Genomic DNA, 18,392 nt, shown 5'->3' with positions numbered 1-18,392 from the left:
ACCGTATCAGTTACATTATGAATATATACTTCGAATTTTTATCAAGTCCCATTGATGTTCGGATTGTTTATTTATACTTGTAAAGATAATTCAAGACATAAGCGACGTTTTTTTTAAAACAAATTTTAAAATCCATGCGTGATTATTGTTTAAAGTCATAAATTAGATTGATGATAAATAGCCCCGCGTGTGAACAAAGTGATACAAATTTATGACGCATAGAAAAGGTTAAAAAACAACTATTTAAGTGGGGGGTTTAAGTAAACATGCATAAAATAGGTTTTTAGGGTTTTGGATTATTTTAATAATTTGTGCATATTTCCTAACCTTCTTCATTATTTGAAGGCATTATATTACAAGCCGTAGAAAATAATAGAAATTTTACAAATATTATAAACAGGGTTGCCAATGCATATTTTCTAAAATACCCACAATACAAATTCCTTTACCTCTAAAATTAAACAAAATTCTACTACATAAGTTAAAATTTATTTTTTATTATCTAGTCATTTTAGGATTTACTCTTTTCTTCAGGTTTAAAAAATAAAAATGCTGCTAAAGGAAACGAAATTATAGTTTATTCTTAATTACATTATTTTTCAATACTGTTGGATTACCAGGAAATGCTCTCGTAATAGGTATTAGTTATGTCAGTTCACATATTGTAGAATCTTTGCATTTTCCCCACATTCACAAAATACCCATTCGGCTTAAATTCTCCAAAATTCTCCGCAGTCGGGGGATATTCCCACGAATTGGCACCTTGTTCCGTACCGGCTAGCTTTTTTTAAAAATGATTTTTGGTCATTTAATAATAATATTTTCGCATCCATAAATTATGTTCCTTCTTTCCGGTTTATAAAAAAATGGTCCCATTTCACGTGTTGAAATTTTCAAAAAACCGCCATGGTTTCAAAAATACATACAATTTTAAAAATGGTATGCAAGTATTTTATCGGATTGTTCTCACTTGTGTAAACAATCTGTTGATTTCTCATTACATATAATCAAACATACTAATTTCGGTTGTGGGTCTGTCACTCTGTGAGTGATTGTAACTCTGGTTAAATTAACTCTGATTTAAAAAAAAATTAAGTGTTGTCTTCAAAATTTTAACTGATTACATCAATAATTCAGACAAGTGATAAAGTAAGTATCTACCTATAATCCAATAATATTAACAGAAAATTATTTAAATTGTCATTTTCAAAATTGGAACTGAATTAGAATTGGAATTTATTTGAAATGTGTTTTTCTTTTGTTTAAAATTCTTAGGACGGGTTGTTTCGGAGAATTTGAACAATTCTTCAAATTTCATAGTTAATTTTCAAGTACTGTGAAAAAAATTTTCAAGTTCTGTTTTTATTTCAGTTCTGTCAAGCAACTAGCCTATACTGATATAATAACAGTACTTGTATAGGACAATCACAGAACCCGTCAATGAACGTTGAAATTTGATGAATTGTTCAAATTCTCCGAAACAACCCGTCCTTAGGGTTAATCTTGATTATCAGAATATCTGATTTTTCAAGAAAGCGTTATTCATTAACGCCTCATGCTAATTTGTCGACTTTCGGGAACAACTCTTCACAGAAATCGTTTCCTCTCCCTTACTGTTATGTTGAGAAATATGATCTAAACGGTGTTAGAAAGAGAAAACACCAATCTTTATATTCAAATCTAGAAATTAACCACAGAAGAATTATGTTAATTTCTAATAATAAAATTTGAAAGCATATTTTATCACTTTTCAACACAGTTTTTTGTTTTTGGAGAATTTTCCATTTATTTGGATTTTATTGCAAAGCCGAAATATTAACTAGATTTACTAAAATTTAATCATATGATTTTTTGCGGGTCTGCCCCATTAAAGTAAATTGCAAGTCTCTGAAATACTAGAACATGGACGGACAGTCTCACAAGTTTAAATAATGGAAAATGGTTTATTTTATTAAATTGATTGGCATATGGTATTTCAGGATTAGCATAAATTAATGTTTTTTTGGGTATGTACTCAATGTCCAAATGTTTAATCAGCTTTCACTGAGTTTATTTCGACTGGCCATCTCAAATTGTATGATAAACAGAAGGTATGTTATGATTGTTTCAACAACAAGATTGAGCAGGTTGAAGTTAATTGGAAAGTATCCACAAGCCATAAATTCCACTTTTTGGTGGATAATTTGAAGGTTAAGTATTTCAATCTGAAAATTAAATATGCATTAAATAACATTTAAAAAAATTTAAGCACTTTCTTCTTTCACGTTAATCAATAATCATTCAAATGCTTACCCTAGACTTGATCTGTTCATCGCTTATCTTACTATTATTTGCATTGTGGAGTAATGATCCTGTTTTTGTTGACTAATTGAAAATATACGACAGATTATTATTAATAATGTACACAATATTAAATTCAGGTATAATTGTATCTTGTTGGTAACTAACCTCTTCTTCTATCTTAGAGCTCGTAAAACATATGACGAATAGTACAAGTGAAAATATAGAACCCCATATGGTTGATGTCCAGGCTTTTGCGTATGTGAACTCGTATTGTGGGTTCTTACCGCTGACTAACAAATATAAAGAGTACAGTTGAATTATCATCACCATTCCGCTTGTCAGCAGAATCTGAATCCCAAACACAGCATTGAGCTTTTTTGATAGTTCACACAAACTATCATGCGATTTGGCTATTGTAATGATGCGCTGTTTTAGTGGTAAAAACCTTGAAGATTCAATAACTGGGTAGACTTTTCTTGCCATTTTTGTTGTAAATATCATATTCTTATAACAGTTTTGTTTACACTCTTTTTCAACTTTAAACATTTCTGTCCTTTGTAAGTCTTGTATGATGTATTTGTTGATAATAGAAAATCTGAAATATTCATTTTGAGGAAATAAATCATTCATTGTTCAATAATTGTTCAAGAATGTTTTTTGTGTTTTCTTAGCCCGTGACATATAAATGAACAAAATAATAATTTACATGAAGCGCAATAATTTTGCAAGGATAAATAATTTGGCTTAATATTTACCTTTTGTATATCAAATAGCCGAAACCGCCAAACTGAAGAATAGGCACGATATTAGTGAGAAAGGTAAAGACACAAGTGCACCAATACAAATAATGGAGAATATCGGCCGTTCCACTTATAATCAACACAAAGTCGATAGACAAAATTATGGAAATAAGAAAATATGTTATTGAAGTCGTTATTAAAATATTTTTCGATATTTCGTTATATTTGATACGAATTCTCAATCTCTTTAATTCAGTATCGAAAGTAGCGAGATTGTGAAAAAATTTACATACTTCATTTTTTTCGAGGAGCGATTTAATACTTATAACAACCATCATTGTCATTCCAATACCTGTTCTGAATAATCCCACATAACGGGAGATATCGTCAAGCCCTTTGGTTGCCAATTTCTTCATTTCTACCTTGTATATTGGCACATTACCCCCTATTAAAATCAGAAATAACCACAAAATTTGTAACAGTATTCCAAACTTGTCAGCTTTCATATTTTTTTCACCGTAAACATAGGGCGCTAAACCCAGCACTCTTGAAAGGCAGTAAATTGGCATTGTTGTTAGAAAATTACTTTTAATCCTACATTTTTCAACCATTATTGCCAGCCAAAAGTTGTCTTCATCAAAACCGTTACACAATTCAAATGGATCCACAAAACTGCACTTTCAGTAATCATTTCACGGATGTACATTCTTTAAAAAATATTAAACTCATAGATTTATAAAGGTATACATACTCAATCAGATAATAGTTCTCATGAATTGACAATCTAGTGCACAATTTAATTTATTCAATATGTATTGGCAGTTATTTTATATAATTCAACAAAAATGGTATTGCAATATGAAATTGTTTAGGTCAGGTTAAACCCAAGGGAAATTAGGTTTGTTTCATAAAAATTAAATTTTTATTAGCCATTTCATGTCAACCATTCATAAATTTTGATCCGATTAACAAAATAATCTTTTGGATCTTCCACCCATAATAATTATTCAAATAAAAGCATTTATAATTGAAATACACAGTGATATTTTTATAGCCTTTTGAATGATTTTTATAATTGATCACTATGTAAGAATTTGATGTTGCAAATTCAATAAAGTTTATAGAACTTTATAAACCGACATTATCGATAAAATACATCATTTTGTGTAACATGCAATCTTGTAATTACATACGTCTAAATTGTTTTTGTGCTGTGACTTAATGAAAAAATGGTTGTGGGTTTTGATTTTACAATAAAATAATCTTAAATATTACCAAAACATGTGGAACAAAATCTAGTTAAAAATCTAAGCGTAACATAACATAAACATGAAAATTAACTTTGAAATTTGATGCGTCAAATTCTGTCAAGCAACTGCCACTAAGTATTTGAAGAGTAGTGGAGTGTTCCCACATCTATTCTATGATCTATTTCGTAGAATCTATAGATCAGTGAGAATAGGCTTTCTAAGCAGCAGAAATTTGACGAATTGTTCAAATTCTGTGAAACAACTGGCTCTTAACTCAATTATTTGAAATTCAAATGAATATTAAAAACGCAAATGCCTGGTTTTGGTAATATTGAATGCAAACTTTTCCGTACATCTATAAGAGTGTATCTCGTGGTCCTCCCACAGGTGAATATGCGGGGGCGCAGGGTCTGGGACTGCTGCGGCTGCACTCCACCTTCCGCCACGACCTGAAGATCTACGCTTCGGACGAGGGCCGCGTGCAAATGACGGCCGCCGCTTTCGCCAAGGGACTCCTGGCGCTGGAGGGGGAGCTCACGCCCATCCTTGTGCAGATGGTCAAGAGCGCCAACACCAACGGCCTTCTGGATAATGACTGCGATTCCAGCAAATATCAAAACATGTAAGAAATATTAAAGTGTGGCAAGTTGTTATCCTAAATTATCCCAAAAATTTATAAAAAATATCACTAATCTATATATCTGTACCTCAGAAATCAAAGGTCGGTTGTCCAGTTTTTTGTGAAAATGAGTATGAGACCTTTTTAGTTTTTTCAGTATCTACACAGAGGTATAAAGACGGTTGTCCTACGACAATATTAAACTAAGTTAGGTCAACATCAAAGGTTTGGTATCCCCACAATGTTCAAAGGAAAAATTTTACTATTTCCTCTCTCCTGAACAATTTCAAAAATGTGACAACTTACATTTGAATTCTGAGGTATAGATATAATATACAAATGAATATTTCTAATGAATGTTTGCCCTTCTTACACGTCGGAATGGAGCGACCGATCGACGTTATTTTTTGCATGGAGGACCACAGAGAAAGTTATATTCATCCCGAGTGGTTTAGTGTTAAGTTGTGGTCATTTTGTGGTATTTCAGGGCCAAAGCACGACTCCACGAAATAATGCAGGAGAACAGGGACTTCACGGCGGAAGATCGCGCCAAGATCAACCCCGGGAATGCTCTGAGCATCAACCAAGCCCTGGACTTTGTCAAAAACCCCGTCAGGTGCTGTGCCGATGTGCACATCCTCATACAATCTCTCATGAACATTGTCCATTTGAAGAAGGAAGATCCTAAAACCAAAGGTATGGAAAATACTGTTCATATTTTATATCTTATTTAAAAAAAGACACATTCTCAGGTTTGAAATAACCTGACAATATTTGAAAAACTCCTATTACCAACAGCATGAGATACTTTTTTGGCTTCACTTTGTATGTTTATGTATATCTTTGTATTTTATAAGCGCATGAGTAACCTTTTTGGCTTAACTTTAATTCACTTCATACGTTTATGTATGTCTTTGTATTATATAAGCTGTTTGTTTCTTGTAAATAAATAATAAACCAAAATTTTTGCTTGTGCAACGATGAGGGACTTAGCTAGAAGAAGAGTTAAACGCACAACCTCATTATTTATGTACATTCATCAACATCAAGACTAATAAACTTTTACATAAGCGCCTTGAGATTTACTGTTAACTCACATGTTTTACTAGCCTGGTATATTTTTAAGTTTTTTTACACTCATTAAATTAACAATGATTGTTTTATTCATTCTTATTGTACTTCTTAATTTTTAGACGCTATATTATACCACGGTGAAACCTGGGAACTGATGGGCAGAAGATGGGGAAAGATTGAGAAAGACTTCTGCACAAAGAACAAGTCGTTTGATATTTCCAAGATTCCTGATATTTATGACTGTATCAAGTATGACTTGCAGCACAACCAGCACACACTCCAGTTCGAGTCTGCGGAGACTCTTTACATCTACGCCAAATACCTGGCTGATATTGTTATTCCACAGGTAAATTATACAAGAAATTAGATTTAACAATTAATTCCGATTTACCACATTTAGTAAATGAATTGACTTATATTTCTTTCAGTAATTCATTTTATTCACATTCTTGCACAAGTTTAATGATTGTATAAAGGCTTTTGAATACTCATGCATAACTAAATTATCAATATGTCGAGGCTGCAAGAGGGTGCAAATAATTAATTCAGTACAATATCCAGTTTTATAATATACAACACTATATTTGTACTGGTGAGTAGCAGCTTGCCACACCAAAATACATATTGAAAGATGGGTTAAATCCCGGCACTGGGAGGAGTGGGAAAGGGCACCTGGAATGAACCAGATGTGCCGTCCTGTTGGGAACAAGGCTCAGATACATTGGACGACACATTGTAGAACCAGAAGATGTAGTCACATATCCAATGACAACCCTGGTGAACTTTATAAAAGGGACCGGATTACTGTTGAAGGAATAAGGTCAAATGGGAGATAGCACATGGGCCTATGGCCTAAGTGCTCACAGAAACCTTACGTCAACCGTCTCCTATAATTTAAAAAAACTGTACTGGTAATTTGATCTTTGAAACGCCGAGCTCCCATAACCTAATACCTCCGTAGAGTGCCGAGGTAAAACACTATATGTACTGGTAATTTGACCTTTGAAACGCCGAGCTCCCATGACCTAATACCTCCATAGAGTGCCGAGGTAAAACACAATATGTACTGGTAATTTGACCTTTGAAACGCCGAACTTCCATACCCGTAGAGTGCCGAGGTAAAAACACTATATGTACTGGTAATTTGTCCTTTGAAAAGCTGAGAGTGCCAAGGGTAAAAATCCCACAAACAAAATTTATTATGTAACGTCAGATTACCGTATGGATACGCGGGCACTCAATGGATACAAAATTTTCATATTCAGTGGGTACTTATGGCGCTTGAGAAGTTAATACTGAATCAATGAAGTAGACCGTGAAGGTGTATAATATTTGGATAGTTTGTATAGCCGTTTTTGTGCAAAAACACCTCCAGGGCGCTGTACAAATATATAATACATTTCTACAATGATCTATGTTATTACTAACATATACAGTACCATACTTATCTGGTAGCTCACTTGAGAATATATGATGTGAGAGTGTATGATGCTTAACCCCTAAAATCTATAACATTTTAGGATTAAATATTTTCGCATTACACATTTGATTACAGATAAATTCTCTTAATTTTTCTTATCTTTATTTTCAATTCTCTCTTCATTTTTCTTATTTCATTAATGGCGCTAATCTTCTTCGAGTTTCACAGATTCTAGATCTCGGTGTCTTATTCCACGAAAGTCTACAGTTTAACTTACACATCGATGAAACTACAAGCGATGCAATGCGAATGCTCAGTTTTATTTTGAGAATGGGGGCAAAGATTAAAAAATGTGTTAACTTTAAAACATCTATATTGCTCATTAGTACGAAGTAAATTAGAATATAATTCAACAGTATGGTCACCGTTCTACAAAGTCCATTCTCAAGCCTTAGAAAAGGTACAAAATAAATTTCTTCGGTACATCAATTTTAAAATGAATATTTCCATCGAATTTATAAATTATAATAACTTACGTACCGAAACCAGACTTCTCAAACTATCGGATAGAAGAGTTCTAACTGATATATTATTTTTATTCAAAATTATCAAATCTCTCATTGACAGCCCTGAATTTTGGAATTAATTAATATGAATATACCTGCCAGACAAACTCTAAGCAAAGACACTTTTAAATGTAACAATAAACTCAATACTAACTACTCTATGTATTCACCAATTCCAAGAATTCATCACCTTGCAAACAAATACTGTAAACTTATTGATATATTTGGTGTTAATAACGTGAGTTTCAAAAGGCAACTAATTTCAGACCTATTTGCTAGTTATTAACTTGTATTATTTATTAGCTTTAAAAAAAGGTCTTGTCTTCATACTTTGATTTATTTTACCATATTATTTTCTAATTACCTTATGAGTAAATTACATTTAGCTATTTTATCCATGTACATGTTACACTTACATACATATACTGTCAACTTACTATGTAAAAGCCCGATAGGGCGTTAATAAATAATAAATAAAAATAAATTGACTGATTTTAAAATAAAATATCGTTCTTGCAAGCATATGAAAGACTCTTTGAAATTTTAGTATTACCCGTCGACATAAATACTAAAAATTTTAACGCAAACAGGATAAAGTTTTTAAAGTCGCTTAACAAAGGTTTTTATCATTACTACTTTACACGAAACAAAAAAAAAATCAGTACTGTAAAAGTTAGTTTATTCAAATAATATAAAAATATTTATTCATAAATTTGGTATTCTCTCTTTCTAATACTGTTTAAATCATATTTCTCACCGTAATGCAAAATGTGATAGTATAACTTTTACAAGACCGTGTCAGTCTGGGGATATATCTCCTAAAAAGACTACGGTTGATTGTTGTCTGTGAAGAATACCTCCCAAAATTGCCTAAGGGGTTTATAATATTTGTTTGTTATAGGAATATGGTCTCACAGTTCAAGAGAAGTTGACAATTGGTCAAGGAATCTGCACCCCTCTGCTGAAGAAAATACGAGCAGACTTGCAGAGAAATATTGAAGAGTCGGGAGAGGAAACCGTCAATAGATTAAATCCTAGGTAAATTTCAATCAAAAACATTGCAAAACATAAGGCATCCTAATTGCACATATTTTCTCCCTGTTTATTCCACTAAAATCAATGATTGTCTGGTGCAATTTGATGGAAGCACTCTCCCCAATAAAGACTTCATAGAAATGCTTGGAGTAAGTATTACAGACTGGCTCAAATATCGGGCTCTATAGAGGCCCGAGTAAATCTGGCTTTCAAGAAACTGGGCGTCTTGTATGGGGCTAGCAGATTCTTCAATAGTAACCAGCTGCTAACCCTATACAAATATCAAGTACGCACAAAAATTGAATTTGGGAGCCACCTCTGGGCTGGAGCCCCAAAATACTTGATAAACCTACTTGATTCTGTGCAAAGGAGGGCAGTCCGTCTGATTGATATCAACCGATTGCCATCTCTAATGCACAGACGCAATGTGGGCATACTGAGACTGCACTAAGGCGCTAGCAGCATTGATACCCGGTGCACCGGTGCATGTGCGTAAAATTTGACGTACACAAGCAGAACAGCCGTTTACAGCTGATGTTGGCTTCATGAGAATTGGCCATTTCTTCGACTCGTTTTTGTGTAAGACGGCTCATAAGTGGAACCAGCTACTGTCCTCTTCAAGACCTGCATTAATAAATCTCTTCCAACAGCCCCTACCTTAACCCCCCTCACAATGCTGCCTGACCAGATGGCGACATAAGTCTCCTACCTTTACACTGTACAGACAGGGGAGCTCTTGTGAGGTGTCACATAAAAATAAATTACATATTTGACATTGTTTTCTTATCACTCAAACTGCAAAAACCAATCTTTAAAAAACAATTCCATTCGTCAAAAAGACTACTTAAATTTTATTTTTAACACAAATGGACAAAGTTAAAATATTTCTTGAAAGTACCTACCCCAGTTTTGTTATAATAATATGAAACGCTGCCAGTTTTGGTTCTTATAGGATCAAAAGCATTTTTTAAAATTATAATTTATTTGTATTTCAGGTATAGCCATGGTGTGTCCAGTCCTGGTAGACATGTACGCACACGCCTCTACTTCACCAGTGAAAGCCACGTTCACTCTCTGCTGACGGTTCTGAGATACGGAGGATTGCTTGATGTAAGTCTTTCATACTTTTGCAATTAAAGTGTCTCAAATTCCTTAGTATCTGCAGTAAAATGTAAATTACACGAGTTTTTAACTCTTGGGAGTAAGTACACTGTTATGTATTGTGGTAGTCGAAAATCATGTACATTTTTTTTATGAAAAACTTAAAAAAAACAAAACTTTTTAAATAATGAAAACCTCTCTTCTATCTGCCAACATCTCATCTCTTTCAAGTCTGAAATCATCTCCAATCTCTCATATATCTTCCTAGAACTACCTTGAATCTTTCGTGAAGGATGAATGCCAGAAGTATTTTTTTAAAAAAACATTTTAAATTTGTAATATTTTCTTTTCTCTCAGGTACTAACAGATGAGCAGTGGAGGCGGGCAATGGAATATGTTTCAATGGTGTCAGAGTTAAATTACATGTCACAGGTTGTGGTAATGCTCTACGAAGATCCAACCAAAGATCCATTTTCAGAAGAAAGGCAAGAAAAATCTATCTATATAAATAAAAATGTAATTGTTCGTTTGTTCAAAATCATAGACTCGAAAAGTTCGTCACCGATTGCTTTGAAATTTTGACACAACGTTGCATTCGAATATGCTTGTGTTTTTATATACCTATGTTATACAGATGTCACCTGTGATAAGTAAAAACATGTATCTATCTGCACAGACAAACTGAGCCACAGCAACGCGTGGCGGGGTACAGCTAGGTTCAAATAACTAGATTTTAAAAATACCTGCGAGAAGTTACTAGATTATTTATTTTGCTTGATAAAATAATGTATCATTTTCAGATTCCACGTTGAGTTGCATTTCAGTCCAGGAGTCAACTGTTGCGTTCAGAAGAATTTGCCGCCTGGTCCTGGATTTAGACCCCATAGCCGTAACGATACAACAAACGCCAATACTTCAGTAAGTTGCTTATAAAATGTTGCAAGTAAATTATTATGCAATATTTAAAACAAATATTATTTATTTTGTTAATATGCACATATTCTTTGAATTTCTATCTTTGTCATAAGAGTGTTTCTTACTTGCCACATTTTATCTTGAGTTTGTGAGACAATAGCAAGTCTAGATGTATTGTATCATCATTGGCTGGAAGCGTTTCATTCCAAATACAAATTTATCTAAAACTTAACTTATTTTATTTTCAGGGTTCTGAAGAAGAGGTTAAATGCATTGAAGAAGAAAACGAATTCGTACTAGATGAAGATCAAACAGCTAGTCAAGAAACTCTAATGGTAAAATAATAATATTGATTTCTGCGTTATGTAATTTATTGTGTATTAAGCACTAATTTGTTGGTACAATCATGTATTTTGATTATGATACTCTTTGTAGCCCAATGCAGAAGATGGCAGACCCAGTCCAGATATAACTCCAGTAAAGAAGTCACGGGCTCATCTGAAAGCATCAGCTCCGATACCCATATGGTAAATATTCCATCATTATATTTACTTTATAACCAAATTTTATGTGTGATGGCGTCATCAAGTACGAAGGATGAGTATCAACTTTTAAAACTGGTGACTGTCACTGTTGAAACGCAGGTGGCGATCACTGATGAAGTTTACTGTAAAACATATTTAAAAAATAACAATTATATGAATAAACAGTGAGAAAATTCATGAAACGATAAATCACTGGTGTTTAGAAAAGTTTTCAAATAAAATTAGAACACTCCACTAAGGACGGGTTGTTTCGGAGAATTTGAACGTTCATTTTCGGGTTCTGTGAAAGTCCTATTCAAGTTCTGTTATTATATTATCATAGGCTAGTTGCTTGACAAAACTGAAATAAAAACAGAACTTGAAAAAATCTTTCGCAGAACTTGAAAATGAACGTTGAAATTTGATGAATTGTTCAAATACTCCGAAACAACCCGTCCTTAGGACAGGTTAGTTCACAGAATTTGAACAATTCATCAAATTTCAAAGTTGATTTTCAAGTTCTGTGAAGGTTCTATTAAGTTCTGTTATTATATTATTACTGGCCAGTTGTATCACTAAACGGAAATAATGACAGAACTTGAATAGAACCTTCACAGAACTTGAAAATGAACTTTGATATTTGATGCAGAAGTTGAACAATTCATCCAATTTCAACGTGAATTATCAAGTTTTGTGAATGTCCTACTCAAATTCTGTTATTATATCATTGTGGGCCAGTTGCTTCACAAAACTGAAATAAAACAGAACTTGAATAGAACTTTCACAGAACTTTGTTCAAGTTCTGTGAAACAACCCGTTCTTAATCTTTTGAATTTTCCTACTAAATATTGCCAGTCATAAAAATATCCAATATAGTAATAACTAGGTACCTACTCATGCTAGGAGATCTCCTTTGATCCCTTTGAACCAAACAATAATAAAGGCCCATTTTCAATAAATTAAATAAGTATTGTCTTTTATTTGAAACTTATAATTGCAGCAACATCCATCACACTGTCAGCGGTCACGAAGCTATGGAGCTGGCCAAGCGCCTCACTGAGGAACTGCAGAACTCCAGCCATGCTGTACATCATCAGGGTTCCCCTGACCCCAGCCGACAGAAGGTACACTCCCCTGAACCCAGGGCTAGAAGCCTGGATCAACAAAAGCCACACCATGAGACTGCAGGTATACTAACAAATCCATACCCCTCTAACAGATGCCTTTGATTTTTTTTCACAATGTAATCTCGCATTCAGACAGGATTAAAAAACAGTAGGTCATGTTGCGAGTCTTACAAAGTTTGAATCTTTGAATGCACTCTTTCAAATGCACAATTATTTTGGATAAATATTTAGATACACCGGACAATACACAGGTTAATAACCACAAATCATTTTAAAAACCATTTAAACCAGTTTAATAACAATTGTTATCTAACTGGTACAAAGGGTTTTAACTATCGAGCAGCCAAGTGGGGGAGTTGGAAATACCCAAAATTACTATCTTCGTTATATTAGCTTAAATACTTGACATATTATTTTAGCATTTTACATATTACTGCGCAAATACATAAGGTACCATTAATAATTGACTGAATAATTGGGATTTCTATAGTTTAAAAGATAGATAAAATAGAAAAATGCACGGGGTCATTGGAAGACCCGCTTGGTTACAGATGTTTTGTTTGGCATCTTGGCCTGTCGAGAGTTAAAATAAAATGTGCCTATTAACAGCGTCCTGTGTATCTGTGTATTAACCTAATTTTGATCTGGAGTTAGCTAAGGGTTCACTTAAAATAATTCATAGATGCATTGACCGGTCGGTGGCCGAGTTAACATCGCGCTTGGGTCCCACTCAGGCGTAGTGTGTTCAATTCCTCGGCTGGCTATGTCCTCTGTCACAACACAAGCAACATTTTCAGCTTACTGCGGTGGTAGTAGGAGATTTTCAAATATTGTCAGGTTATTCGTAACCTGGGAATGTTTGTCTTTCTTTAAAAAAAAAAAAAAAATATGGAAAGGCATACAGCATATGTACGGGCTCAAACAAAATAATATTAATATTAAAGCATAACTTTCAAAGAGTGTTTTTCCTAATATTAGTGCCATCAATGAGAGAGCAGATTTATAATTCTTTTAAGTATACCCTTAATAACAGTTTTATCCAATTTTTTAAACTTACATATAAATGTGCCATTAAAATTTTAGTAAAGACCTTATTTCATGAAATTAATTATAATGTTTGAAATCTTATTTCAGTTAGTTATTTTAGAACTGAATAATAATATATGATTTTTGTATTTATTAACTGCTAATAAAATAATCTACATTTCCCCATACGGAACATATATGTACATATAGTGAAATACTGAATCACGTTTAACCTCACTCAAGTGAAACAACATGCTTCGTAAAATTGGTGAAATAATTTTCACCCTTCACATGGAGTTTATTAAAAATCGGTGTCCAATATAAGTCAAGAGATTTTTCAAACACCCACTATGTACTACAGCTAAGAAGAGTTGTGCGGAAAGTAATGCACAATAAACCATTGAACCCTCGATCCTCAATTATTAAATTATCGGGATATAAAATGTTGTTACATGTTCAAACAGAAATCACCTCTTTACTGACTTATCTCAAAGTAGACCCCAATTATTTGTGGTTATGTGTTTCTCATCGCATGGAATCTGTCACTGACGAAAAGATTTTCTTTTCCATCCGTGTTAATTTATTATTTTTGTTGTCTTCAATTATTTTATCTTTATAACTAATTTTATATACATCATGTATACAGTGAAACTTCAGTCAGCAGTTAAACTTTACATTTTACACATATACACAGTGTCAGGAAACTAGAGGTACAAGTGAGAAACTGGTGAATCTACATCACATAGGGAACCCAAAAAACTTGTTTTTTTCATTCTGAGCATTTTAATTTAAATTTCATTTTTTTCCTTTTTCTACGGTTAAAAAACTTTTGGGCCCGAGTCTACACTTTGACGCATTTTAAAAGACAATAAACAGCTGATAGAAACCCCATAGCAACCGACTGTTTTTCAAATTTGGCTTGAAATTATTCCAACTTTGGACTTTATTTAGTTGAAAATGAAAGCTCAAATCAATAAAAGTTATACCACAAAATTGACTCTAAATGTGATGTGTATTCGCCAGTTTCCCCTTTGTACCTTGTAGTTTCCGGACACCATGTATATTATAATGAACGAATGAAATTTCACTGTACGTAATATATTATCTACTTATAATATTTTGTAAAATTTACATCTTTAGGCAAAATAATTAGCATTCGAACGTACCACAGCATGTTTGAAAATGTTAATTTATAATTTCTCTTTAGCATCTAAACAGGGGCATGCGGTGATTTTCATTCGATTTTCAAGAACAAAAGTTTTCTGTTTGGTATTTTGATATCTGAAATGGTTTTATTTTTCTTAAATTTCAGCTTCGTACATTTTACATTTTTTACTGTGTACATTTTCCATGAAAAGTTTTCCAGCTCAAATAAACCAAACATAGACCTTTTTTCAGGAAAATTTTCATGAAAATCACATCACACCACTGTAACTAAAAGATGATTGTTAAATTAGCATGGATTGATTGTGTGTACGTAAACCAAATTTCCTCAGCAGAGCAAATCCACGATAAATCAGGCTTCCTGTAGAAAGAACCGAGTGACACAGTCAAAACACATACATAATGTGGACAATACAGTGCGTTGGAGACAATGCACAGTTAAAAGTTTGCACTTTTTCAAGCTCACATGTCACATTCTTAATAGGGTCAATCCGCACCAAATCATCCAGGCCATGTCACCCACCATCTCAGATTTTGATGAAACTTTAAATTTTTAATCCTTCCATATAGATAAGAAAATATAGCAAATTTTACCTTCCTACCTCAACTCGTTTTTTTTTTATGGGCAGTTGAAGTTTGGGCAAAATAAGCGTTTTTACATATTCCGAGCACTCCGGAAGAGCTTGTACCTTCAATGAAAAAAAATTGTATCTTTGTCATTTATAGTGCAAATGCAATGAAAATTTTTCAATATTATCAAGAAAACTATGCTAATTGCAGAAAAAAATAAATAAACCCTTTACATTTATCTACTTGACTTTAAAAAATTACCAAAAGTAATTTTTTAAGTAATTTTTGGGACGGAAAAGGTACTTTACAAAAAAGCAATATCTCGGGAAGGTACAGTGTTAATGAAGTAATTTTTTTTTTTATTCATATCTTCAAATAGCATAGAATCACATACAAAAATAAAATTCATGGCATTTTACTTGCTTCAATAAATAAAATCCATTTTAAACTTTTTTCAAACTTTTTGTAATTTTTTTTTATTCTTATCTACAATAAACATAGTACAACCTAAAAAAATAAAACTCCTGGTATTTTGTGTGCTTCACAGTGTAGAAACGTTTTTAAAATAAGAAATCTTTATCATACAGAATTGTTCTAGGTTTTTTTAAATCTAGATACAAAAATAAATAAAATCCATTTTAAACTTTTTTCAAACTTTTTGTGATTTTTTTTATATCTATTTTTAGTTTGTAATTGGGCAAGTTATAGTTTAGGTATATAGCTAGTAATATAGGTTGAATGAATGGACTAATATCAAAGAAACAGTCCTAGAGACAAGTCACTACATGGAAATGATGTATCTGCAACAAGAACAAGACAGAACATGAAAATTACTATCTGCCTCATCACTAAGTTTGCAGGATACTACATGCTTTGTTTCCTCTGACATGCTTAGTTCTGAGTCAGCTTCAAAGCAGTGATCATCTATACAGGGTGTATCGGCACTAACCCGACAAACTTTAACCAGCTATTCCTTAGCACATTTGGAGTAAAAAATGTTATGTACACTTTGCTGTCCGGTAACATTTTTTTTCTTTTAAAAACAAAAAATAAATAAAATTTCCACACTCCGCTACTGCCCACAGTATAGGGGTAAAATAATTGGCAACGCCGCGCTACTGTCATCTCTTTCACACATATTCTGTCTCAAGTCCCGTGTGGTTCCCGCCACCCCGTCTCGTATCAGTGGTCAGTGCTGTTTTGGGAGTTCGCATGTCATCAAGTTTCTAGTTTCGTTTTTGTTTTGTTATCTAAGTTTTTACTGTTGAAATATGCCCCTCAATTATCCACCTGCCGAGCAAGCAGATATTGTTTTTGTTTATGGATTTTGCAATGGAAATTCACGAGCAGCCGTAAGGGAGTATCGCATGAGGTTTCCTGGAAGACGCGTCCCACACCATGCTACCTTTGTCCAGGTTTGTACCCTATCAATTGTTTATTGAAACTATTTACATTCATTGATAATGCCAAAAAGCGCTTTTGAAATTTAAACTGGGAACATTAAAAACATAACAAGGGGCCACCAACTTTAAAAATGTAAATTGTACTTTAGGTGATTTGTGTTCAGTGGTCACTAAACGGCGTTTTAAAAAGTTAATTAATTTTAATCTCTAATAAATGCATCATTCACTGCAATTGAATTCACTCCCTTTCTCACCATGGGATTATTTAAATTACTTGAATTCAATTTCACCCCTGTGAATCCAAGATATCAACCGTACCTAGTTAAGAAAATTATAATTTAAAACACTTTGTTATACATTTTACTATAAAAAAATGAAATAAATGAAGAGAAAACGTAAGTTTTCTGATATGTGCCTAAAATAAGTGTTCTTTAAAAATAAAATGAGTGAAAAAGCCCGCGATTGTTTATTTGACATTATTACTGAGCTGAATAATAAAAGCAGTTGTTATTTGTTGTTTTGTTTCAGATGTATCAACAATTGCGTGACTGTGGCATCGGACGGATTGAAGGCGCCGGCGGAGGACACAACATCGTTCCTGTGGCAGTTGAGGAGAGAATCCTGAACTTAATTACCGAAGACCCCACGCTGTCCGTGCGTCGGGTCGCTCTGATGATAGGACACAGGGAACACATGGCGGTATGGAGAGTTCTGAAGAAGCACGGGCTCAAACCTTTTCACTATAGGCGCTGCCAAGGCCTCATGGAGAATGACCACTTTTCCAGAGTCGTGTACTGCAGAAGAATGCTGCATAATGTCATAAGAGATGCAGACTTCATGAAAAACATATTGTTTACCGACGAAGCACAGTTCACTAAAACAGGAGTGCTAAATGTGCACAACTTGCACCATTGGGCTGAACAAAACCCCAAGCTTGTTCGGGAGTCGTCGAGCCAGGACAGATTTTCCATCAACATGTGGGCAGGAATCCTGGGAAATCAAATACTCGGTCCAATCGAGTTGCCTCCCAGACTAAATGGACCGATGTATTTGGAGTTCTTACAAGTGCAACTGGGCGAGATTCTGGAAGATGTGAACCTCGAATTACTACGGAGAATGTGGTTCCAGCACGATGGAGCCCCACCACACTATTCGATTGCCGTGCGGAACTACTTGGATGTCGAGTTTCCTGGTCGTTGGATAGGCCGTGGAAGTCCGGCCATTGCTTGGCCACCAAGATCACCCGACCTGACCCCCCTGGATTACTACCTGTGGGGGGCTCTCAAGGAAAAAGTGTATGCTAAGCCAATAGCCTCAAGAGAGCAACTGCTCGAACGAGTGATGGAAGCCGCTGCAGAAATTAAAGCAAATCCTGCAAACTTAAATAATCAAAATATAACAAGACTACACGCTTGCATCGAAAATAATGGTAGTCACTTCGAACAAATGCTCCAATAAAAAAATTAACATAAACTACATGTCCGCATTTTCATTTATTATTTATTGGTAAAATTCTCACAATGTCATTCATTTACACATCAATATTACCTACATATCAATATTTAATAAAATCTG

General features: G+C 33.7%; 1 protein-coding gene across 14 annotated transcripts in view; it reads left to right on the top strand.

Annotated features, from left to right (window-relative positions):
• l(1)G0196 (inositol hexakisphosphate and diphosphoinositol-pentakisphosphate kinase) overlaps positions 1–18,392 on the top strand; it is a 53,289-nt gene that overhangs the window by 19,357 nt on the left and 15,540 nt on the right. For all 14 annotated transcript variants that reach the window (XR_016302488.1, XM_089634168.1, XM_089634169.1 and 11 more), the window contains 10 exons: positions 4,661–4,895; positions 5,380–5,588; positions 6,086–6,312; positions 8,854–8,990; positions 9,983–10,097; positions 10,446–10,573; positions 10,889–11,006; positions 11,252–11,338; positions 11,439–11,530; positions 12,528–12,715. Coding sequence is in view for 13 of the 14 variants with exons in the window: in XM_089634168.1 (XP_089490294.1) it covers positions 4,661–4,895; positions 5,380–5,588; positions 6,086–6,312; positions 8,854–8,990; positions 9,983–10,097; positions 10,446–10,573; positions 10,889–11,006; positions 11,252–11,338; positions 11,439–11,530; positions 12,528–12,715 (1,536 nt within the window). In the remaining variant the exon portion in view is untranslated. The remainder of the gene's footprint in view (positions 1–4,660; positions 4,896–5,379; positions 5,589–6,085; positions 6,313–8,853; positions 8,991–9,982; positions 10,098–10,445; positions 10,574–10,888; positions 11,007–11,251; positions 11,339–11,438; positions 11,531–12,527; positions 12,716–18,392) is intronic.

The sequence above is a fragment of the Hesperophylax consimilis genome, chromosome 8, assembly GCF_061612785.1.
Source record: "Hesperophylax consimilis isolate HC1 chromosome 8, BYU_Hcon_1.0, whole genome shotgun sequence".
In the NCBI taxonomy this organism is placed as follows: Eukaryota; Metazoa; Arthropoda; class Insecta; order Trichoptera; family Limnephilidae; genus Hesperophylax; species Hesperophylax consimilis.
Note: the sequence above shows the minus strand (reverse complement) of the source record. Positions and strands in the feature narration are given on the sequence as shown.